Raw genomic sequence first — 21,742 nt, 5'->3', positions numbered from 1 at the left:
TTATTATTTTCCAGGCAATGCGCAATTATTTCGCTATCAGACTTTTTTTGGTATTACTTAGTAAAAGTTAGACTTATTTTGCAACTCTTCCTTCCACCAGCCTGAAAAGTTTGTCCACCACCTCCTCGCCGCTTGCAATGATTCCGTCATGGAGGTACTCCGTGGTGATCCATCTCTTGAACTCGAAGATGGACGAATTGGCCAGGGCAAGTTCGGTGCTTACGTATTGGTCGTCGTAGCAGAGCAAACAGTAAACTGGCAGTTTAGCAAGCGTGATCTTGCGCAACCTCGATACATTCCAGATTTCGTCCCATCCGTCGTACGTGTGAATGAGCTCCAACAACGGCTTCAGACGCCTCAATGACTGGAAATCGTCGCAAATCCCAGGGTAGTGGTACTCGCTAGTGAAATAAAATTCTCCGTCAGCATGCACCCGTTCTTTTATTTTGCTGACAAACCATTGGCTGCTGGACCCGTTGCCATTCATGTAGATCGCTTCTTGGTAAAAGAAGTACAGCAAGTTGGAATCGAACCCAGATCCGTCTTGGGCAACTTTCAGCGTGGTGTACGACAACTGTCCCGTGGTTTCTAGCTCCAAAGTCATGGTGACAATCAGCCTATTCATCCATCCAAAGCCCCCCACAGTGGCAAAATGCATTCCTAGCTGCTGAAACCGCTCAGGACTCAAAATGCCTCCGTTTGGCAGCACGGGTCTCTGTTTTCTCAGATACTCAACAATGCGCTCCACCCTTTGCTTGTTTCTGGGATACTCCTCGTAGAACTCCAGAGTCCTCCGTTTAGCGGTAGCAAGATTATTTACTGATATCTGTGTCAAGTCCCCTGTGAGGGGCGGAAGCCCAGCAAAGATCAGAACCTTTTTCAGCGATTCTGGGAACATTGAGCAGTAGCAAATAGAACAAAAGCCGCCGTACGAGTAGCCAAGCAAAGTCCATTTGCAGCTGCCGATAAGCCCCAACCGGATTCGCTCACAATCGCGAATAATGGAATCCGCGCGGAAACACTCTAGAAAGTGAAGCTGGTTTTCTGCAGATCCAAGACTCAGCATTTTGTCAACGTGTATGGGTGTCGAAAGTCCTGTCCCGCGCTGGTCAAGTAGCAGTACCGTATACCCCTTACGTAATAGTGGAGAAAGAAAGCTGGGACGTGAAGCGACACTTGGGAACTCCGACTCATAGCCAGGACCGCCTTGCAGGTACAGCAGTATGTGATCCAAGTTTCGCGAAATATCTGCTTCGTAATCGAAACCCGTCGACTCTCCGTAGTTGTAGCTGTTGACGAGCTTAACACAGACACTGATAGTTGTGTCTGGGTTTTTGTAGTCCAAAGGCACCGAGAATCTGAGGATTGACACCTTTATGTCCCCCAGGACAAATGTGTCCTCTACGCTATACAGCGATTTTGCAAATGCCATGAATGATAAGCAGCCAGGGCAGGATCTTTTCACCCCAAAAAAAAAATAAGTCTCGTCGACGCGTCGATCTGATCAGCGATTTAGGCATGTGATTATGCCCCGTATTTGTTTGCCATGGATTATATTGACTCCGTTTTGTCTGCCTCTAAGAATGCCATCATATATGGCTACAGAGTGCGCTTCATACACAGCATAGCTGCACAAATGGGATCAATGGACAGACGAAGACGAGTGATGGACCAGATAGTCGAAAAAGTGATAAGGTCGATACGCTTAGGGCTCGACCACGGAAAGCTCTTGGCTCTATTTGCCATAATCTACAGCTCGGTACAAATATCGCTGAACAGAATAGCACCAAAGAAAACGGTCAATCATTTCATCGGTGGATTTCTTGGGGGTATTCTTGTTTATGGGGGCATTCTGAATATGCATTTCAAAAAGCTTGTGAATGAAGCAATAGCAACACAGATCACGATGTACTGTTTGTCGCGTGTCGTTCTGGCACTGGGAAAATGGCTCTCTGTGAAACTTCAGCGTAGGACAGGGCTCCAGCGCGGCCAGATCGAGAAAGTCGGATGGAGAACGACGAGCGGCTTGGTTTGGGGACTGCTCATGGTGTTCTACAATGTCGATAAAGACCTTTATCTTCAGCGGGCATTGAGGCACAGTTTGGATTTTCAGTTTGGCGGTACTTGGTATAGCTGGTTGGAAGCGTTCAACTATGCGCGCTAGCAAGTCTGGTTAGTCTTCGCTGATTTCGCCATGGCATGCCAGATTTACAAGATGATAACGCAAAAATACGCGAGAAAAAAGAAAAAATTAAAAAAATTAAAAAAATATACAAAAAAGTCTACATCAAGCAATGATAAGCCATGACCGGAAGAACTTGATGAGGTCAACCACAGATCGCCCTTTGAGGTTTGCGCTACTGGGGCCTCATAACTCGTCTAAGTCGTCGATTGTGTCAATTATCACAAACAACAAGTCTCTAGGCAATTACTATCCTACCATTCAGAACTCCCCCACACTACTCCAGTTTCAGCCTGCAAACCCAAAAACGCGGACTCTCCTTGATATTAATGCTACTGAAGTAGACTTTGAGGAGATGGGGATCATAGGAGGCAGCGATATTAGCCTCACAGAACCTATTCTTAATGCCGTCAAGAAAGCACAGTCAAGAAACACGTCTACCGAGTACGTTCTCAGCAAGACTCTCAACTACTATGACCTCGACTACACACAACTGGACGATAAGCTATCTCCGATTTCGTCATACTCATCGCCGTTAAACTTCAGCAGCTATTCGAGTCCATTTAGTTCGCCTTTTGAACAGCCTTTCGAAAAGCAATTTTTTCGGTCGAATTCCAATAGCCAGAGTGCGTACACCCCGCCATACACCACTCCCATTCTACTCGAACTGATCGACACGCCTGGAGTGGAAGCAGAGGAACTGATACCTTTTCTGGAACGGTCTTTGGACTCGAGACTGGCCAAGGATGTTCTGAGGAACCTGGCTGAGGATAACGATGGCGGCCTCGGACGTGCCAGAGTGAAGCCGTTGATAGTTGGGTCTGGAATAAGTGACTTAAATGGCTCCATCGACGGATACATTCTCTGCTATAGCTGCATACCAGAAACCACGCTGGACTCACCACCTCCGTCGTACTGCGTGACCGACGATCCACAAGACAACCAGCCTCTCAAGCCGTTGGAAGTGGTCAAGGCGATAAAGTCGACTTTGGAGGAGGCATGGACTGAGTTTTTGAGATACCACCATAACTGGGAGGTTGGCAAGGAGTACGACGTTTTCTCCATCAACCGTTCCCTCAAAACTTTGTGGAATAAATCCAAAATAGCGCAGACGGACCCCAACGCAACATATCTTCCCCCCATCGTAATGGTCGCGACTCATTGTGCACATGAGCTAGCGTCGCCGGTTTTGATCGAGGAAGGCAAGAAACTTGCCAAACAGTGGAGCTTCCCGTTCATCGAGATTGACTGTTCGTTCGAGAACTGGACGAACGTGGAAGAGTGCGTGGGTCTGATGATCAGAGAGAGTATCGAGTCGCAGAAAGCAGCAGGCCAGGCGGGTGCGCTGAAAAAGAGCAAAGTCCCGGCAGCCGTAAAGCCTAAGGTGCATATAGCATAGCACGCCCCAGCTATCTTATCGATCTGCTTATATAATAAAGCGAAATCTTGCTAAGATTTCCAAGTGGTCAAGGTGTATCCATCAAGATAATTTCTCACGAGTGTTTACGAGGATATCGTTCTGAACCTGGATTAGCCGCGGTGACACTTCTCGAGCGTCCAAAACTCGCGAAACCAGTTCCGCTACCACTGGTTTTTGTATGGTGCGCTTACCCGGCCAAGGCTCGAAATACCGAGTTTGTATAAAAACTTGGTTGTTTCTTGGCTGTGCAGAGTACCCAGTCGAATATTAAACACCAGGAGGTGATAAGAACTTTGTAGATCTAGCATGTCGTTCTTCTCCAAGCTCCAGTCGAGCATCAAAAAAGGAGATGTGTCCCAGGCGAACAGCTCGGACGACAAAATCTCCGACACCGTGTCGGCACATAATTTGCATGTCGAAGTGGTGACTTTGAAAGACTACAAAAAAGCGGCAAAGACTTTGCAAATCGCATTTAAGGACGACCTCTATGTCAACTATCTCACGAGCGGTATTACAGACGCGCGCTTGAAACGACAGATGAACATGGCGCTATTTGAGGCCACTGTTTACTCGACGATTTTGAAGGGATTGGTGGTCGCTGTGCGAGATTCGGAGCTGGAGCAAAAGATGCCTGATGCTCCTTTTTTGGCTGTTGCGTGCTTTGAGAAACCACAGAAGGCAAAAGACCATCAGCCCCAGTCGATACTCAATTATCTGTGGTCTTTGTATCAGGGCGGGTATCTGAAGTTCATGTGGTTAGCAAATAAAGAAACAAGACAGAGGGTGTTTGAGGAGCAATCACAGATGCTTGAATCTTTCCGCGCAGAGGTCCTCGGACCCGATACCGAGAAATCGTGGTATCTTTCCGACATAGGTGCCATTCCAAGAGGTCGAGGTAAAGGCCTGGCTCGACGTTTGATCGATTTTGTGACCCACAACTACATTGATCTGTATAAGCAGCCAACAGAGGATGGAGACTCAGACCTCGAGGACGAGTCCGACCCGGTGCATTCTGGATTTGACGCTAACGAGGAATCGCTACTGGACTCTGAGATCCAGTCATACAATTTCGACTTCGACTTACAATCGGATACATTTACAGACTATTCGGGCTACTCGTCGGCCAGCTCCGACGCGTCCTCGGCCCACTCGTCGTGGTACTACGACGAGGACCGCGATATTCTGGCAGAGTACGATCAGCGCAAAAGCAAGGGCAGAGAGATTGGGGCCCCACTGTATTTGGAAAGCTCGCATCCTCGCAACAGGAAGATTTATCAAAAGCTTGGATTTACCTACGTTAAGACGGTTAAGGTGGCCGACGTGTTGGATCGTGAGGGCAAAATGAGAACGTTAACGCTGGATCTCATGGTACGTGGCATAAAAGGTGCGAAATGGCAGCGACAGGACACGGCTTGAAATCTATGGTTTGGGAAGGTCAGGAAGAGAAGGGAACAGAGTCCCGTTCTTCAGCTTCTGCGCGATCTGCTGCTGTCTAATTTTCTTGCTATGCTGTTGGAGTCTGGACTTGTAAAAAACAGCGTCCAGCGTATATCTTGTGTAGGCTTTGATAAATTTTTCTAGTTTGGCACTGGCCAGATCACGCTGCTTTATTATTTCCGCAAGCTGTTTTTTGAGATCTGGCTGGTTTTCGTCGTCTTTTGGTTTCCAGAGGTAATCTCGCACTTTGGCAAGCTGCGACTCTCGCTGCTGGATCTTGTGCTGAATCTGCGTGGCCTTGTGGTCTAAAGTCCGAACTTCCTCATCGAGCGACTGGTATTCTGCGTCTTTTCCATCTTCACCGTCTGCATATTTAACTGTACAGAACTGCTTGTCCTTTAAATGCGACTCGCAAACGTAAAAAAAATCGGGAGACGACACCAGAACGGCCTGTGTGGACTTGTAGCATATTGTGCACGGCTTTGCATCATCCCCGCTCACTCTGCGCAATTGGTAGATATTTGGAAATGGAGATGACATTCCTTCTGGAATAATTAGAGATTGTTCCTGTATCCGTGCACGGATGTAAGATAAAGTGAGAACGGAACGAATACTGTTTACTAAAGTTAGCCAGAACATTGTTTATTCCATCGATTTTGGGTGCCTCGCATCCCCGTACAGTAAAACGCCTTGTGGTGTGTTCATTTTCGGTTTTAAGACCTATTTTTCGCGCAGGAGAACAATATGGAACTTCCTAGTAAGGAGTTTTTATAAACAACACCGCAGATAATGTTGGAATACAACTGCATATTATTGCGTGAATTTTTCAAAACTGGCCTATAACAGGCTCCAGGCTGAAGTGAACCGAGGCAACCTTGCAGACTGCCGAATTTTCCCTGAAAAAATACTGCGCGAACCAGGGCGAAGCAGGGAGGGGCCAGGGGCTAATTCCGCCACGTTCTTTCCCTTATGAGTCCTATCGTCCCACCGGTGCATGATGCATTTTTTGAATCTCGCTCGCTTACCTTTTTCTATCCCTGACGTATAAATTTTGCAAAATTCCCCAGTTGTTTTGAAAATAATTGCCAGCTCATGCCTAGAACCTCCTCAACCAAAAAACACAAAGGCCGTGTTTTTCAATGTGTTGGCTACGAGAACTGCTCAATGTCGTTCACTCGTTCTGAACATCTCGCCAGACATATCAGGAAACATACGGGTGAAAGGCCTTTCAAGTGCGAACACTGCGCCCGCCGATTCTCTAGACTGGACAATCTTAGACAGCATAAACAAACCGTCCACATCTACGAAAATTTCATTCTCACTTATCCCGGCGAAAATGTCAATGTGAGAATGAAATCCGAGGAAAAAGATACCAGCACGCAGAAAAGCCCGGCTGTCCTCCAGCAAGGCGCAATGCTTCCGCCGCCTCGTAGAAGCATTCTATTGACCGGCAACAACGAATTCAGACCACATTTGCCCAACAAACCGGGGCCTATCTTCGTCCAGAACTCCAACTTCTCGCCAGCCGGTTCCCAATTGCCAACGCCGACTTCAAGTGCTGTGCCCTCCGTCTCTTCAGCTTCTTCCAGCAGAGTGAACTCTCCTCATTCTGTCTCTTTCATCATAAACAACTACGATACCCCGATCTCCGCAGGAACGCCTACTAGTACGAAAACATGGCTCAATAATGTGCTGAATAATCAACTGGCCACGCCAGACTCAGCCGCAGCGCAGACCCTCGTTACTATGGGCGGATCGCAGACCCCTAGCGGATACAGACTCCCTGCCCTGAATGAACTAGGCATTTAATAATATACGATAACGATAATAGTCACGCAGCATCATTTGCAGCTTTTTGTGGTAATAATGTGTAAAAAAAAAGAGCACCTTAGAACGTCACAATTACCCGGCCTAGAGCCCCAGCCCTCCTTTAAAGAATATAAACATTCAAAAAGTAAACATTTGTTTACCTATTTGTATTTAAAGCTTCTTCCATCTTAATATGTCAGGAAAAGTTCACGGAGGAAAAGGAAAGTCAGGAGCCAAAGAGGGGTCTCTCAAATTGCAGAGTCACTCTGCCAGGGCTGGCTTGCAATTCCCTGTTGGAAGAATCAAGAGATACCTCAAGAAGCAGGCCCAGTCCAAAATCAGAGTGGGATCGAAGTCGGCCATTTATCTTGCCGCTGTGCTAGAATACCTGACTGCCGAAGTGCTTGAGCTGGCAGGAAACGCCGCCAAGGATCTCAAGGTGAAAAGAATCACACCAAGACATCTGCAGTTGGCCATCAGAGGTGACGAGGAACTCGATACCCTGATCAAGGCCACCATTGCCTATGGTGGTGTGCTGCCCCACATCAACAAGGCGCTGTTGCTCAAGGTCGAGAAAAGCAAAGGTCGCGGCGAGTAAATTACTGTTTTGTATACTAAGTGAATGTATCTTAAGCGTGATTAGAGTAGACTATGTACGTGTTCGGAGCTGTGCAAAAGTAGTGTCGTTCAGTTGGATGGTATAGTTCGCGTCTCCAGCGCGCGTGACCGGTAGAATTGTCCAGTCGGGAGGAATAAACGCGTTCTGAGGTATATTAATAGTGGTCTTTGGGTTTGGTTGAGATTTATTCTGGAAAACGTCTCTGCGGCAGGTCGGACACACATGCGATCGTCCAAGCCAGCTCTTGAGACACCCGTGGTGTAGAACATGGCCGCAATTGAGTCTCTTTGGCGCGGACCGGGAGTTCTTATCGCTGACGATCTCCATCTCGTCACGGCAAATGATGCAAATGTCTTCCTTGCGCAGGTCGTCCTCGTTGGCGTTCATAATGTTGTTGTTTAGGTCTCTTGTGGCCTTGATCATGTACATCAGATCACTAAACTGCTTGGCCAGACGGGTAAAGGAGGTGTACATGTCTCCAGCGAAATTCACCGGAAGACGGTCCGCGTATATGAGCCCGACAAACAACACGAGGACCGCTGCGCTCTTGATGACGCTCAGAATGAAGGAGCCGATTTTTGCCAGCCAGATCTTGGACTCCCAAGCGTCTTCGTCGGGATACCTGTTGAGATAAGCCATTTCTGCGACGTTGAGAACAAATTTGAGCGTGGCGTCAAGCACGTTGAGGTAGATGACCAGGAAATCCAGGCCGAAAATTAGGAACACGTCTGCCGAGTGGATAAACGATCTGTTGATGCATGATTTCACTATCTTGTCGTCGAGCACCAGGAAAAGACAAAGCACAAGGGTGTTTCTGTTGACCAAGGTCCTGAAAACCGAGCGTTTCTGCTGGATAAGCATCTCCAGCCTGTCCTCCAGAACCCAATGGAAACATTTCATGAACAGCAGGCCGCAAACGAGTGCTCCGAGCAACAGGTTGTTTTCTTTGCGGAACACACCAATTGTCATGAGCATATTGGTGACGGCAAACCACGAGCGCTCGTAGATGTGCTCCATTTCGATTATTCGCAGCTCGCCAAACAACAGCACCTGTAGCAATTTGCCTAAGGTGATGCCCATCACCAGAAACCAGTTCCCGATCACCACCAGGTACGGGCCCTGGATAAGCTGGACTCCGACGGAATAAATGTTGGGTCTTTCAAGCAGCGACTCGTACACCATGTAGAAGGCGACGGCAGTGCTGGCGACGGCGTACAAAGCAAATTTCATACCAAGTACCATTAGTCTAGCAGATTGCACAGACAGAAAATTAGGTGGCGGAGGAACGAAAAATTACAGGCTGTGCCGTAAAAACAGAGAATGAGCTCTGTTGCACTGAAACTGACCACGTTGCTTGTGCGGCAGATCGCCAAGCCCATCGCCAACACGATAAAACACGAGGCTAAGAACCACAAGGGGTTCAAGGTGGTGTGTGTGCGCGTTGCACAGTATTTCCATTTTCTCGACGAAAGACTGAAAACGTCGCTTTTGCGCAGTAAAGCACGCCCGGTTCGCCCGCTCAACGAGGCAAAAGCCATTCAGAACGGAGCAGAGATCTTATCGGAAACGTTTATATTTAGCGTTGCTGCAGGAGCACTTCTTTATGAATCAAATAGACAGCGAGTCAAGGAGAATAATAGAAAGGACGCAATGGAGGAGGACGTTAGACGATTGGAAGAAGAGATCTCTGAGCTGAGAGAAGTGGTGAAAAAAATGGGCGGCGGGAAGCTTGTGGCAGATATTGAACTGCAAAACAACAATCCAGAGATCGTCGTCGCCGTGCCCAAAGGCAACCCTGCCAACTTGGTTGGGGAAATTAAGAGAGAAAAGCAGATCCTAAGAGAGGAAGAAAAGCTCCGGCAACAGGCGGTAGAGAAGGAAAAGGGAGCGATAGACGAGAAATCTGATCATAAGTGATGTCATTACCTGTATATAGATGAATACTCTTGCGTGTTAATTGTTTATCCGAGATCCATTTCCCGCAAAATGGCCTCGCCCTCGCTGATGGCGTCTCCGGCGCCATCCTTGCCGTCCCGCTCCAGCTGGAGTCCTTCACGGACCTTGTTGATGCCCCTGAGGTATCGGATCACAAAACTCTCACATGAGAAGTTGAGCTTTAACATTTCCTCGAGCTCGTAAAATTGTGTCTGTTGCCCAGCAACCGTTAGTTCCCATAGCAACGACACTATATACATCGCGAGATGTGTCTTGGAGCCCGATCTGAACAAAGGCGCAGTCTCCAGCCTCAGAAAATGGTGTGTTTGATAGTCCTTCTTGTCTGCGTCCTCGTCAAACCGCTTATCCAGCGCGTTATCGACAACCTGATATGGATACCGTCCCACAATCTCCGACGACTTGGTGTCGTGCGAATTCTGGAGAAATCGCAGAAAACGATAGATCTTGGGCTGATAGCGTCTTGGCACCCCATCATTGACGCGCTCCCTTGCTTTTACGGGGTCGTCTTCATACCCTGTCTCCTTTTCGTTTAGTCTCTTGAGAATCTCCAGACCTACAGGCCACATCTCCCGGGTATCAGTGCCGTAGATCCGCACCAGGAGAGCAAAGATGCGGTAGCTTGTCTCCCACCTGCCCTGCGTCAGATTTATATGCAACAGGGTAGTCAACATCCTTACATGGCTCCGGAGCGAGCCTCTGGCGTTCACGTGACTGCGCGCTATTCCAGTTTGAGATGGAATAATCTCGTCGCCACAGATAAGAGTCTGTAGCTCGGCATCCTCATTGGAATAGGCGTGAGCTTTTTCAGGGGCTTCGCGCTCGACCAATGAGGGGCTCCCATCTTCGATCCATCGTTCGTATGAGTTTTCCAGAATACCGTTGCCTTTGTTTGCGTTCTTTGGTCTGTTGTCGGGGTTAAATATGCGTTTACCCGGCTGGGACGCGACCTGACTTGCCGCGTACTTGGCGACCCTTTTCGCGAGCTGGATACGGCGCCGATTTGCAAAATCTGAGTCCAGCCCGGAGCTGTAGTGCAAAAACGCCATACTATATATTTTTTCCCAGAGATTTCCGTATTAGTTCATGCACGTACATGTTATCTAAAAGAACAGTCCTTACTTCGAATTACTCATTCTTCCCAATCTCACGATCAATGTCTCTTCCATCCCACAATCCCTACTTCAAAGTTGGCGGCAAGGATATCTGGTCCTTGATCAACGAAACTGCGGCCGCTGCCGAGCAGGAGAGCGGCCGCAAGATGGTGAATCTCGGCCAAGGTTTCTTTTCGTACTCGCCGCCGGACTTTGCCATCAATGCTGCCAAGAAGGCTCTCGACGTCCCAGCCAACAACCAGTACGCGCCAGCCAGGGGCAGACCCAGTCTTGTCCAGGCTATCATTGACACGTACTCACCCGTCTACGGACGGCAGTTGACAAAGGACGAAGTCCTGGTCACCACCGGGGCCAACGAGGGCATGCTTTCCTGTTTCTTCGGTTTCATTGCTCCTGGCGACGAGGTCATCGTCTTTGAGCCCTTCTTCGACCAGTACATCTCCAACATCGAGATGCCGGGAGGAAAGGTCAAGTACGTCCAACTGCATCCACCGGCAGATTTTGCTACCAGGACCGTGACCGGTGACGACTGGACCATCGACTGGAGCGAGCTGGAGGCGGCAATCACACCAAAGACAAAGATGATCGTTTTGAATTCTCCGCATAACCCGATCGGAAAAGTTTTCAACAAGCAGGAGCTGCTGAGGATCGGCGAACTGGCCGTCAAGCACAACTTTTTAATTCTGTCCGACGAGGTGTATGAAAATCTCTACTACGGGGACTTCACCAGAGTTGCGCTTTTGAGCCCAGAAATCGGCAGAAGAACCTTGACGGTTGGGTCCGCAGGTAAGAGCTTCGCGGCCACTGGTTGGCGTGTTGGCTGGGTCATTGGCGACAAGGAGACCGTGCAGTACTGCGCGCTGGCGCACACTCGTATTTGCTTCAGCACACCGAACGTGATGCAGGAGGCCACTGCGCAGGCATTGCAACTGGCAAGAACCAACGGCTACTACGAGCAAACCAGAAAAGAGTATATCAACAAATATAGAATCTTCACGGCAGTCTTTGACGAACTGGGCTTGCCGTACACTGTTGCCGACGGGGGGTACTTTTTGCTGGTGAATCTGAAGAAGGTGGAGATTCCAAAGGAGGTCGAGTTCCCGCAGGAGATTGCGCACAAGCCGCGCGACTTCAAGCTTGCCTTCTGGCTGATTAAGCAGTTTGGCGTGGTCAGCATTCCTCCTTCCGAGTTCTATCTGCCTCAGAATGCACATGTGATTGAGGACTGTCTTCGTTTCGCTGTGTGCAAGGATGACTTTGTCTTGGAAGAGGCAGTGCAAAGACTGCGGCTGCTCAAGCAGTATATTAAATAGATGCGTTAATCAACATTGACATCCGTCCGCAGCTTCTTGGTTGTTTGCTGCCACGTCAATCATCTGCACCTTGTCGTTGTCCAAAGCTTGATCTGTGTTTTCGTCTTGCAGTTCGGGCAGCAGTTTGGCGACTTTTTTAAACAGGTTCTTGACATTATATCCGTTCTTGGAACTGGTCTCGATGAAGAAGTTGCATCCTAGCTTCTTGCACATACTTTCTCCCTCCTCGTTGGGGATTATTTTGTTCTCTAGATCACTCTTATTTCCCACCAAAATAATCAGCACGTTAGATCCGCGCTCTTGTTTGACGTAGTCAAACCATTTGCTAACGTTCTGGAACGATTCCTTGTTTGTGATATCGTAAACTATGATTGCCACATTAGAGTCCCTGATGTAGCTGGGTATCAGCGATCGGAACCGCTCCTGGCCCGCAGTGTCCCAAAGCTGGAGGCGAATTGTTTTGTCGTCCAAATACATTGTTTTTGAAAGAAAATCGATCCCGATCGTGGCCGCATAGTGTGCATCAAAGGTATCGTACATAAATCTAGTGATGAGCGATGTTTTGCCCACTCCTTGGTCCCCCAAGAAAACTATTTTGTACTTGGTGAGCATCTCCGCTGATGAAAGGGTAATTAGAAATATTAATTAGAAAAAAAAATCCTGGGCCGTTGAACTAATAAGCACTAAATTACGTTTAAGACCCGATAATGCCTGAACCTTATTTACCATTACCATCATATCGTCGCTCTCGCCCTTCAATTACTGATTGTACAAATTGGCGGTTAAAAGCGGTCGCTCTACAGATCAATAAGCCCTCGCTCATTTCTTACCGCTCTTCTTGATGCCACCGCCGACAAGGGGTCCTTTGCCAGAAGCTTTGGCCGCAAGCTCCTTGCGCGCTTTTTCTGCTTCCTTTTGCTTCTGTTTGAAAGCAATGTCGGCCTCGTCTAGTTCCTGGGCCTTCTTCTTAGGAGCCTTCAACGCTGGGATGTTAGTACTCAGTAGGAAGGCAACGGTTTCTCCTCAACGTCGAAACTAGGAGATTGTTCACTATCCATTTTTCGTCATCATATGTACTTACGCTTTGCTTTCCCTCCTTGTCTTCCCGACATTCGAAAAATTGTAGCAAATTTTTCATCCCTTAAACCTTTTATATTCTAGTTTTGCATCACACCAAAAACCAAGCTGGCAAAATGATCAATTCACAGGACAAGGAGTTGATCAAACGGGCAATCCCCAAGGCCTCCAATAAGATATTGGCGGCGGCTGTGGCGAAGCTGTACATCGCCTATCCGGAACCTGACCATTGGACTCCTACGGGACTCGCAGGCGCCATAGTGTTAGTAGACGACCTGGTGGGCCATACCTTCTTTTTGAAATTGGTGGATATCGTGTCGCACAAGGGAGTTTTATGGGATCAAGAGCTGTACATTGACTTTGAATACAACCAGGATCGCTCGTTCTTTCACTCTTTTGAGTGCGAGGAGTGTTATTTTGGACTCCTGTTCGAGGACAAAAGCGAGGCCTCCAGTTTTTACAAGAAAGTCAAATCTCGCGATAAACACGGCTCCAAACAGACTGTCCAGAACAAGCACGGCGTCGAGCTGAAGAAGGAACCCACTCAGGTGAACAAGATTGGATTTAGAGGCGACATGTCTGGGCTCGAAAGCGAGCAGAGAACAAGACGCACTAAAGGCCTCATTTACTACGAGGACGAGCCTCCTCCAGAGTGGAGGTCACTGTACAGAGAGCTCGAAAGTGTGGGCATCACCGAGGACATGATTGCGGAAAATAGAGAATTCATCAAAGACTACATTGCTCAAACAGGGGGTCCGTTGGTCGGCTTGGAGCCGCCAATTCCTCGCAAATACCAGTACAAATCGGCCCAAAGGTCAACGAGCGGAACCAACAGTACGAGCACAATAACCAAGAAGGCTCCACCGCCGCCGCCTCCTCAGGCAGCCCAAAAAACGGCGTCCACGCAAGAGCTGCCCAAAAGCGACCCTCCTTCGACCGCTCCTTGGAGCGCTCCTTCGAGACAGGACACTCCAGTGTCGGATCTCGAAAGTCCTGCTCCTGAGCCCACCGTAACTCATCCAGCTCCTCCTCCTCCTATGCACCACAACGTCCCAGCCCTCGACTATATGCCAAATACAGTGAGGCAACGCCAGAGCCAGGAAGCGCCACTTCCGCCTGAACCACAGCAGCCCAGAGGAGTTCCTCTGCCTCCTCCTAGAGCCAATGCGGTTCCACCGCCGCCGCCTCCTTCGAGAAACCCGGTGCCTCCTCCACCTCCATCAAGAACACAACCACAGCTGCCTCCAAGAGAGTCTAGGCCAGCTCCTGTCCCGCCTCCCCCACGCAGGGGCCCTGCGCCACCTCCACCTCCTTCCAGATCGAGATCGGTCCCTGGGCCACCTCAGATATCGTCTCCAACGACCACTCATCCTATCGCGTCGCCACCTCCTCAGCTTCCTCCTCACCATCCAAACCCCGTGCCATCGGCTCCTTCGCTGCATCCATCTCAGCAAGTGACTCAATCGCCATACGCACAGACCTCTTCCCCCATCCCTCAAGCTCCTCCACCACCACCTATGCAGCCAGCGACCGCTCAACCTTCGCAGTCAGCTCCCCCTCCACCGCCATTTTCTCCAGCAGCTCCTCAATCAGGCTCTGTTCCTCCACCTCCTCCTATGCCTCCTGCTAACGACACTCCAGCAAGTCCTCCTCCTGGCGCTCAGCTCGATGGCAGAGACGCATTGCTGGCCTCTATTCGTAATGCGGGTGTCGGCTCTCTGAGAAAAATAGACAAATCACAGCTCGAAAAGCCAAATGTCCTGCTTCAGGAGGCCCGCGGCGAAGCGCCAAAGCAGCCTGCGTCGACGGCTGCTCCGGGCCAGCCAGCCTCCCTTGCAGACGCTCTTGCCGCTGCTCTCAGCAACAGAAAGGCCAAAGTTGCAAATAGTGACGACGAAGACGATGGCGACTGGTGATTTTGTATTATCGATTATATTATATATTTTCCTGGAATTTAGTTTTCCAAGTGTCAAACCATTTCACCTTTTTGGGCTCCAGCTGAGAAACAGCTTCCGTTAAAGACATGCATGCTTGGACCAGTTGCAATGCATATTTTTGGGCCACAGTTTGGTCCATATCGTAAATAATAGCCGAGATGAACTCGTCTACCAGGAGACCGATCTCCAACCTTGCTGAGTTCATTCTGTCCAGCTTGGATGATAATTTTTCTGTGTGTTGTGTTTTGCCGATGTTCTTGTCCATGCTTGTGAACAGCAACTTGATCAGTTTAAGTTTCTGTACCCATTTAGAGCCATACGAGACCAGATCAGCGTCGACCTCTTTCTGCTCTGTCTCGTCCTCGTGGTCGCTCTCCTCGAAAAAGTCGCCGTTGTCTGCGCTCGGAGACTCCAGCCACTCCTCGTATTCTTCCAATCCGTCTGCCAGCAGTGTGGCAGACTCCTTAAATTTGGCTCGCAGCACTCCGCTTGCCCCCCAACGCACAAGAGACGACAGATTATCGCAGATCTCCCATATTTTCGCCACTGAAACAAGCCTCGTGCTATCAGCATCGCTATCCTGTATGTCCAGCAGCCCTGAAAGCTCGTTGTTGAGCACGGAAAACGTCCCAAGCAACGCGTTGACTTCGTCCAGCACTTTCTGAATATATAATGTCGAATACTTGTTTTTTTCTTCAATTAGCTGAGAACACAAGCTCACAAGCATCACTAGGCTCCTGGTGACGCTTTCCACCTCAACAAAACAGGCGTGGAAGTTATCAGGGGAGATGGGAGGTTTGTAGACAATACCCACTTTTGTGGTATGAGCATGTATCAACTGTCCTAGTTTACTCAGTTCTTCCAAAGGGTTGGTCACTTGAGAGGATTTCAGACACGGCTCTTCATGCGTTTCCAGATTCAACAACGGTCTCCAAGCGGCGATCGCCTCGTCCAGCGACTGGAGAAGCTGCTTGATGTCTTCCTTGCTTTTGGTGATACTGGGCATGAAATAAATCGATAAAAAAAAAGATACACAGCCGTAATAATAATGAAAATGGGTGGCAGGAATGTCGCCAACAGCTCGCGCTACTTTTCGGTAATATCTCAAACTCAATTTATGAGCATTATGTGAAGAATTTTCTTTTGGCCTCAATATAGTAATACCCAATGTTCAGATAGCCCAAATGCACATTTCCAAATCCCCTTTCCACCAGGTATTCCTGGATGTCTTTATATACGTTCTCCATGCAAACCTCCCTAGTTTGGTACGCCTTAGACCTAAGCGAAACAATTTTATGCAAGCAGCAGGGGACCACCAAAAACGCACAGAGCCGAATGTCCTCTCTGCTGCAACCTGAAACCAGGTCAATAACTCTGTACACCATGTCACCGCACAGCTGCAACCCCACCACGGCGACGTCAAGCACTTTCTCATCGAGCCTGGTGTTGCGTCTAAAGAAAGCCGTAGCCTCATCCATGAAATCCTCCCATTCCTCAATGGGAGCAGCAACAGTGTGAAAATTGCCAGAAGGTCCTAGACTGGTCTGCGACACCTGTCCTTGTTGTATGAGCTTGTGAATGCGCAAACTGGATTTGAGACGGTCCTTGTTTTTGTCGACACAGCACACCTTCAGGCCAAACCCGTCAGCAAGAATGCGGGCCAGATAGCCCTTGCCTGAGCCGAGATCCAGAACGTTTGAGACCCGAAAACTGGCCGTCTTATGGGCAAACGGCACTGTGACAGCCGTCTTTGCAGGCGACATGCCCAAAGTGAGGTTACTGGACAGAGGCGGCACCGACACAAAATCTTGCCGATCGTACATGGCCAAAACAGCCAGAACCCTGATTTATTTTTCTAGAGTTTGGCGTGCAAGGGAGAAAACTTTTCTACCGATATTGAAATTTGTTCTTTATCAAAGATGACGGGCGAGGCATGGTTATTTATTCTGGCAGTTATCGTGAACGCGATCAACTTGTTCCTACAGGTTTTCTTCACCATCATGTACAGCGACCTGGAGTGCGATTACATCAATCCAATTGAGCTGTGCAACAAGCTGAACAACTACATTGTTCCTGAGGCCGCTGTGCACGCTGTGTTAACTGCTCTGTTTCTGGTCAACGGCTACTGGTTCACCTTCCTACTGAACCTGCCAATCCTGGCCTACAACTCTAATAAGATCTACAACAAGAACCACCTTCTGGACGCCACAGAAATTTTCCGCACTCTGTCCAAACACAAGAAGGAGTCTTTTGTTAAGCTTGGCTTCCACCTGCTTATGTTCTTCTACTACCTCTACCGGATGATTGCCGCGCTTATTGCTGACGATATGTAATACATAACCAGTATAACTATTATACTTCCCGTAATAATTCGTTCAATATTTGTAGTTTGTCCACCACACCAAAATGAGGGTCGATGACTCGTCGCAGCCGCAGAAGCCTTGAGATTGCAGGAGGACGCTTTCCCTCGTTTGTCTTCACGCTTCGCAGCTGCTTGTACACTCTCATCTTATTGCGGTGGTTCTCGGTTTTTTGCAGGTATTTCTGCCGCATGCTATTCAATTTCATGCTTACCTCGCGTCGCTGCTGTCTAATTTCATATATTCTGTTCCGTTTCTCGTTCTTGAGTTTGTTCAACTCCGAAAGTTCGGTCAGAATGAGATTGTTCGTAAGATATGTATCGATAAGACGAGAAAAATGCCTATCGATATAATCCTTATAGTTGCGCAGAAACAGTGCTGCTTTCTTGCGCTGTGCGCCAACAGCTTCCGCTGGGACGTCGTTGCTTTCGAGACGATCAACCAGCGCCTGTTTGATAACGTCCAACGTTATTAACTTGGTTTTATTATGCGGAACCCTGCCGTATTTGATCTCCAGGTAGCCGGTTGCGCGCCGTCTCTTGTCCTGAAGAGACCTCTGTGATTCTATTGTGTGCGAGCGGCGTTCCATCACTTTTTCTCTATGTTGTTGGGTCACCCGTCTCCGTGTCGCTGCCAGTACCTCTTCATCGACATAATCATAATAAGCGGGCGCCGGAGGGGTTCCTGGAGCCACAGGAGAGCCGGGCTCACTTGAAGAGTCGCGCGACTCGTCAGAAAACTCGGGCGAATTAGGAATGATGGGCGTTTGAGGCTCGGGAGCTCTTTTGGGACGTCCAGGTCTTCTTTTAGCGGAATTGGTAGTTTCCGGCGTAGTGTGCGGTGACCGTTTTGGTGTCTGTTTTGGAGTCCGTTTTGCAGCAATCTTCGGAGTGGCAGGTTTTGTCGATCGTCTGATTGATCTCGGAGTAGCGGTGGCAGCCTGTCTTGGCGTTCTCAACGGAGTCTCTATGGGTGTCCGGGGTGTATGCTGCGGGGTCGGTTTTTCAGGAGACATGAAAGAGCTAATTTCTGGCGTTTCTGGTGAGAGCTCTGGTTTGGGGCTTTTCGCAGCTTTTGGTGTTCTTGGAGTTCTGTTCGCGACGGGACTAGGCAAAACTTTGGGACTCTTGGGCATCGCCCTTGTCCCAGCCGACTCTGCTTTGGGCCTCAGCACGAGGCCATTGAGGTCAATTTTCCTCCTGGCAGAGCCTCTTTTTCTTGCCTCTTTTCTTGCCTCTCGTGAAAGCATAAACACGAGTTGATAAACAAAATTCCGTGCGCGACGATATTTTTAGTCAGCGCGAGGATTTGTGCCGCGCAGAGCAAACAGGTTAAAATTTCGGGAAAAATTAGCTAACCAAACGTAGAGTTATCTTAATTTAGTACATTTCAGTTGTTTATAATTGACGAACCTCTGCCTCCACTATATGGCCGACCCTACACCGCAACCTAATTCCCCAGTGACACTACCCGACCCGCCAGAAAATCCCGCAAATACAGTTCCCTCACGCACACTATGGATGGGTGATATCGAGCCCTGGTGGAACGAGGAATTTATCACCGATGTGTGGGCCAAAACAAATAAACGTGTTCTTGTGAAAGTTATAAAGCCTCGCCAGAATGCCCTTGTGCACCAATTGGCACACTCTGGATATTGTTTTGTTGAGTTCGAGACTCCCGAAGACGCGAAAGAGGCGTTGAAGCTCAACGGAACCATTATTCCAAACACAACAGATAAACTTTTCCGTCTCAATTGGGCATCTGCCGCGACCCTCAACTCTCAGATAGCCCAGACCCCTGAATACTCGCTTTTCGTTGGAGACCTCTCACCCGCAACTACTGAAGCGCATTTGCTCGCACTTTTCCAGACGCACTTTAGCACGGTGAAAACAGTGCGAGTCATGACTGACCCGACCACCGGCTTGTCACGATGCTTTGGCTTCGTGCGATTCTCGAGCGACGAGGACCGGCAAAAAGCTCTTGTCGAGATGAACGGCAAATGGTTGGACGGAAGACTAATCCGCGTCGCTTTGGCCACTCCCAAACACCAAAATCAACTATTCCGGAAACACCAAATCCCAATTGAGCTAGACCCTTACCACGCTCCAGGAATGCCCCCTATTGGCTACTATGCCCCGCCCCAACCGCCTCCTGCTTATTCCGATCCTACAAATACCACCGTCTTCGTGGGTGGACTGTCAAACAATATTACCGAAGCCACTCTTCTTTCGATTTTCGAGCCTTACGGCCAAATTGTCCATGTGAAGGTGCCGCCTGGGAAAGGCTGTGGGTTTGTCAAGTTCACGCAGCGCACAGAAGCCGAACGCGCAATCGAGCAGCTCCAGGGATACGTGATCGACGGCTCGAGGGTCAGACTCAGCTGGGGAAGATCCAACAGAAACCACATGATGGCAGCTCCTGGCATTGCCCCTGGCATGCCTCAACACCAGCCACCCGCTCAAGGGCCCCCACAAACACCAGGTATGATGATGCCTGGAATGGGTCCACCAATGTTCTACGATCCCTACGCAGCAGAGTCTCAATATGTCGACCAAAATGGCCAGTACATGTATGTGCCGCACTACGCTTCTATGTTGCCCCCGGAAAAGACCGACGACATGTAGAATAAACGAAAAAGACAGTTTGATGGATTATACATTAGCATAGTTTGCTAAGATGCTGTCAATTTGGGCCTTGTCCATTTGTGTCCACTCCTCGATAGAATACGAATCGGTGATTTTCTTATTCCACTCCATGCGGTTCTTTATCACTTCCGGTGACTCACCAGGGTGAATCTTGGTGCGCAGCGCGGTACGCAGATAGTCAAGGTTCTCTATAGCTTTCCGGATGTCCAGTTGTTCAAACACGGGTTTGATCTTATGTTCTTTTAGTCTGTTTGTGAACCGGGGGGATTTGCCATTGGAGCTGATCATTATTTGTAACGGACCCTGTCTATAGGTAGAGCCAAAATAAAAATCACAATTTTTAGGTTTATCAGCAAGATTAACGTTCAGGCCCAGCTGCCGGCAGCGATAGTAAATTTGTAAGCTCAGCTCGTAGTTGTTGAGACAAGTGAGCACCATAGCAAACCGACCGCTCGAAATGCGCTCTATTTCGTCGCGATCGTGGTTGATATCCAGCTTGCTGATGTCTCCTGGTTCTTGATACATCTCAAGATCTTCCATTCTGAATTCGCGTTCTATCACTTTGACAAGTCCTAACTCAGAGTACTTGCGGACCGACGGATGGATTTCTGGAGCCACCACTGTGATCTGTGCATCTGCTTGCAATAAATGATTCACCCTAGATAATCCAACATCCCCAGCACCTACAACGAGCACATGCTTGTCTGAGGTTAGCAAATTGGTTTCAGACACTCACTCTTGACCTGCCACGCGAGCATCAACGAGCCATGCGGCTCCGGAATTGCAATAGAAGACATGTCAATCTAATTCCTTGATGTACAATTTTCCACCTCCAGATTGCTATTTGCTTACCCGGTCATCAGTGGAATGTACTTGCACGTCCGTGATACCGATTTCGTTGTCTGGATTTAAATCGCTCTCTTTGGCCTCCGGTAAGGTGTCTCCAAGGACTTCCGGGAATATTCCATAGAAATCAGCCAAGTCGGCACTAGTTTCCTTTGGCTCGACGTCTTTATAGTTGGTGCTTTGTTTCAGCTGCAATCGATACCACTCGATGATAAAGATAGCAACATCACCTTGATGTTTAGTCGCCAAGTAGTCCGTAATAGCATTGGACACGTTGGGCAACAAGCCGTCCAGCTGGAAAGTCAAATGTTCTTGTACCGAGTAGAGTCGCTGAAATAGAATGATTTTATGCTCACCGTCTGCCAGATACCGAATATACTCATTTTGAGACAGATCCAAGGCGCGATCTATACCCTTTTCTCTGATGCCTAAGTAGACAGGCAACAATGGGAAAATATTATTGAAGTCAGGCATCGATATCTCGTAGACTACCTTGAGTCCTCTTTTCGAGCATTCTAGAGTGATTTCCTCCTGCAAATCAGACCATACCACTACATGTGGCTTGCTGAACTTGAACCCTGGCCGATTGGTATAGTTTATGTAGTGTAATCCTTCCTTCTGCTTGCTGGACAAAAGGAGAGCATTTCTTTCGGAGCGGTTGATGACATCTTGCAACTCATATCTGTCGAGCCTCAGAGCAAACGATTTCCTGTTTTTACAAGCACATATGAGCAGCCCAGTAGGCTTGTGCATGTAAATTCCAAAGAAACTTAACAAATCTGTGGTAAATAATTGGTGTTTATCCAAGTATTCTCTTTTAAGAGATGGCTCTATAAGAGGCAGCCTTGACGTCGGCAAAAGACTTGGGACATCTCGATAGTGTGTGTAATGGAAGGCTGTATCGCTTGATCGCACGAGCTGCTCTTCTAATAAGTCGAACATATGATCGACAAGCGCATCCGTTGAAATTAAAGAATCAAAATACAAACAAGTAGTTGACAACTAATCAAAGCACGAGGAGGTACTTAA

General features: G+C 48.6%; 16 protein-coding genes across 16 annotated transcripts; 9 read left to right on the top strand and 7 right to left on the bottom strand.

Moving 5' to 3' along the window:
- Positions 1-73: 73 nt before the first annotated feature.
- Positions 74-1,468, bottom strand: OGAPODRAFT_94022 (uncharacterized protein; the record flags this gene model as incomplete). Its single annotated transcript, XM_018357450.1, has 1 exon — positions 74-1,468. The coding sequence occupies exon 1, from the start codon at positions 1,430-1,432 to the stop codon at positions 74-76; it is 1,359 nt and encodes a 452-aa protein (XP_018210509.1). The 5' UTR covers positions 1,433-1,468.
- A 284-nt stretch (positions 1,469-1,752) lies between these two features.
- OGAPODRAFT_16470 (uncharacterized protein) lies at positions 1,753-3,672 on the top strand. The gene has a single exon (XM_018354450.1). The coding sequence runs from the start codon at positions 2,295-2,297 to the stop codon at positions 3,579-3,581; it is 1,287 nt and encodes a 428-aa protein (XP_018210508.1). The 5' UTR covers positions 1,753-2,294; the 3' UTR covers positions 3,582-3,672.
- Positions 3,673-3,908: 236 nt separating this feature from the next.
- On the top strand, positions 3,909-5,105 carry OGAPODRAFT_94020 (uncharacterized protein; the record flags this gene model as incomplete). Its single annotated transcript, XM_018357449.1, has 1 exon — positions 3,909-5,105. One exon carries the CDS (start codon positions 3,909-3,911, stop codon positions 5,016-5,018), a length of 1,110 nt encoding a protein of 369 aa, XP_018210507.1. The 3' UTR covers positions 5,019-5,105.
- On the bottom strand, positions 5,069-5,579 carry OGAPODRAFT_8362 (uncharacterized protein; the record flags this gene model as incomplete). Its single annotated transcript, XM_018356723.1, has 2 exons — positions 5,069-5,087; positions 5,128-5,579. 2 exons carry the CDS (start codon positions 5,577-5,579, stop codon positions 5,069-5,071), a joined length of 471 nt encoding a protein of 156 aa, XP_018210506.1.
- Positions 5,580-5,856: 277 nt separating this feature from the next.
- On the top strand, positions 5,857-6,872 carry OGAPODRAFT_16469 (uncharacterized protein). Its single transcript, XM_018354449.1, has one exon. It carries the CDS (start codon positions 6,204-6,206, stop codon positions 6,846-6,848), a length of 645 nt encoding a protein of 214 aa, XP_018210505.1. The 5' UTR covers positions 5,857-6,203; the 3' UTR covers positions 6,849-6,872.
- Positions 6,873-7,016: 144 nt separating this feature from the next.
- Positions 7,017-7,483, top strand: OGAPODRAFT_16467 (histone H2A). Its single transcript, XM_018354448.1, has one exon. It carries the CDS (start codon positions 7,042-7,044, stop codon positions 7,444-7,446), a length of 405 nt encoding a protein of 134 aa, XP_018210504.1. The 5' UTR covers positions 7,017-7,041; the 3' UTR covers positions 7,447-7,483.
- Positions 7,484-7,497: 14 nt separating this feature from the next.
- OGAPODRAFT_94017 (uncharacterized protein) lies at positions 7,498-8,718 on the bottom strand (the record flags this gene model as incomplete). Its single annotated transcript, XM_018357448.1, has 1 exon — positions 7,498-8,718. The coding sequence occupies exon 1, from the start codon at positions 8,707-8,709 to the stop codon at positions 7,498-7,500; it is 1,212 nt and encodes a 403-aa protein (XP_018210503.1). The 5' UTR covers positions 8,710-8,718.
- Positions 8,719-8,783: 65 nt separating this feature from the next.
- Positions 8,784-10,434, top strand: OGAPODRAFT_76517 (uncharacterized protein). The gene has a single exon (XM_018356189.1). It carries the CDS (start codon positions 8,788-8,790, stop codon positions 9,382-9,384), a length of 597 nt encoding a protein of 198 aa, XP_018210502.1. The 5' UTR covers positions 8,784-8,787; the 3' UTR covers positions 9,385-10,434.
- On the bottom strand, positions 8,784-10,434 carry OGAPODRAFT_76516 (uncharacterized protein). Its single transcript, XM_018356188.1, has one exon. The coding sequence runs from the start codon at positions 10,092-10,094 to the stop codon at positions 9,429-9,431; it is 666 nt and encodes a 221-aa protein (XP_018210501.1). The 5' UTR covers positions 10,095-10,434; the 3' UTR covers positions 8,784-9,428.
- A 142-nt stretch (positions 10,435-10,576) lies between these two features.
- On the top strand, positions 10,577-12,439 carry OGAPODRAFT_100208 (uncharacterized protein; the record flags this gene model as incomplete). The annotated part of the gene is made up of 1 exon (XM_018352960.1): positions 10,577-12,439. One exon carries the CDS (start codon positions 10,577-10,579, stop codon positions 11,846-11,848), a length of 1,272 nt encoding a protein of 423 aa, XP_018210500.1. The 3' UTR covers positions 11,849-12,439.
- On the bottom strand, positions 10,602-12,460 carry OGAPODRAFT_82505 (uncharacterized protein; the record flags this gene model as incomplete). Its single annotated transcript, XM_018356622.1, has 1 exon — positions 10,602-12,460. The coding sequence occupies one exon, from the start codon at positions 12,458-12,460 to the stop codon at positions 11,858-11,860; it is 603 nt and encodes a 200-aa protein (XP_018210499.1). The 3' UTR covers positions 10,602-11,857.
- Positions 12,461-13,041: 581 nt separating this feature from the next.
- On the top strand, positions 13,042-13,482 carry OGAPODRAFT_39338 (uncharacterized protein; the record flags this gene model as incomplete). The annotated part of the gene is made up of 1 exon (XM_018355377.1): positions 13,042-13,482. A coding segment is annotated over one exon (441 nt), but the record flags the coding sequence as incomplete, so codon positions are not given.
- A 1,349-nt stretch (positions 13,483-14,831) lies between these two features.
- OGAPODRAFT_76513 (uncharacterized protein) lies at positions 14,832-16,685 on the bottom strand (the record flags this gene model as incomplete). The annotated part of the gene is made up of 3 exons (XM_018356187.1): positions 14,832-15,160; positions 15,183-15,860; positions 16,027-16,685. 3 exons carry the CDS (start codon positions 16,683-16,685, stop codon positions 15,148-15,150), a joined length of 1,350 nt encoding a protein of 449 aa, XP_018210497.1. The 3' UTR covers positions 14,832-15,147.
- Positions 16,686-16,751: 66 nt separating this feature from the next.
- Positions 16,752-17,226, top strand: OGAPODRAFT_16466 (uncharacterized protein). Its single transcript, XM_018354447.1, has one exon. It carries the CDS (start codon positions 16,782-16,784, stop codon positions 17,193-17,195), a length of 414 nt encoding a protein of 137 aa, XP_018210496.1. The 5' UTR covers positions 16,752-16,781; the 3' UTR covers positions 17,196-17,226.
- A 1,475-nt stretch (positions 17,227-18,701) lies between these two features.
- OGAPODRAFT_16465 (uncharacterized protein) lies at positions 18,702-21,574 on the top strand. Its single transcript, XM_018354446.1, has one exon. It carries the CDS (start codon positions 18,743-18,745, stop codon positions 19,844-19,846), a length of 1,104 nt encoding a protein of 367 aa, XP_018210494.1. The 5' UTR covers positions 18,702-18,742; the 3' UTR covers positions 19,847-21,574.
- Positions 19,874-21,574, bottom strand: OGAPODRAFT_94006 (uncharacterized protein; the record flags this gene model as incomplete). The annotated part of the gene is made up of 3 exons (XM_018357447.1): positions 20,720-21,574; positions 20,604-20,670; positions 19,874-20,571 (listed from the first exon to the last, which is right to left on the bottom strand). The coding sequence occupies exons 1-3, from the start codon at positions 21,464-21,466 to the stop codon at positions 19,874-19,876; spliced, it is 1,512 nt and encodes a 503-aa protein (XP_018210495.1). The 5' UTR covers positions 21,467-21,574.
- Positions 21,575-21,742: the final 168 nt, after the last annotated feature.

Source organism: Ogataea polymorpha (assembly GCF_001664045.1).
Source record: "Ogataea polymorpha strain NCYC 495 leu1.1 chromosome Unknown OGAPOscaffold_4, whole genome shotgun sequence".
Lineage (NCBI taxonomy): Eukaryota > Fungi > Ascomycota > Pichiomycetes > Pichiales > Pichiaceae > Ogataea > Ogataea polymorpha.
This window is presented reverse-complemented; position numbering and strand designations above follow the sequence as displayed.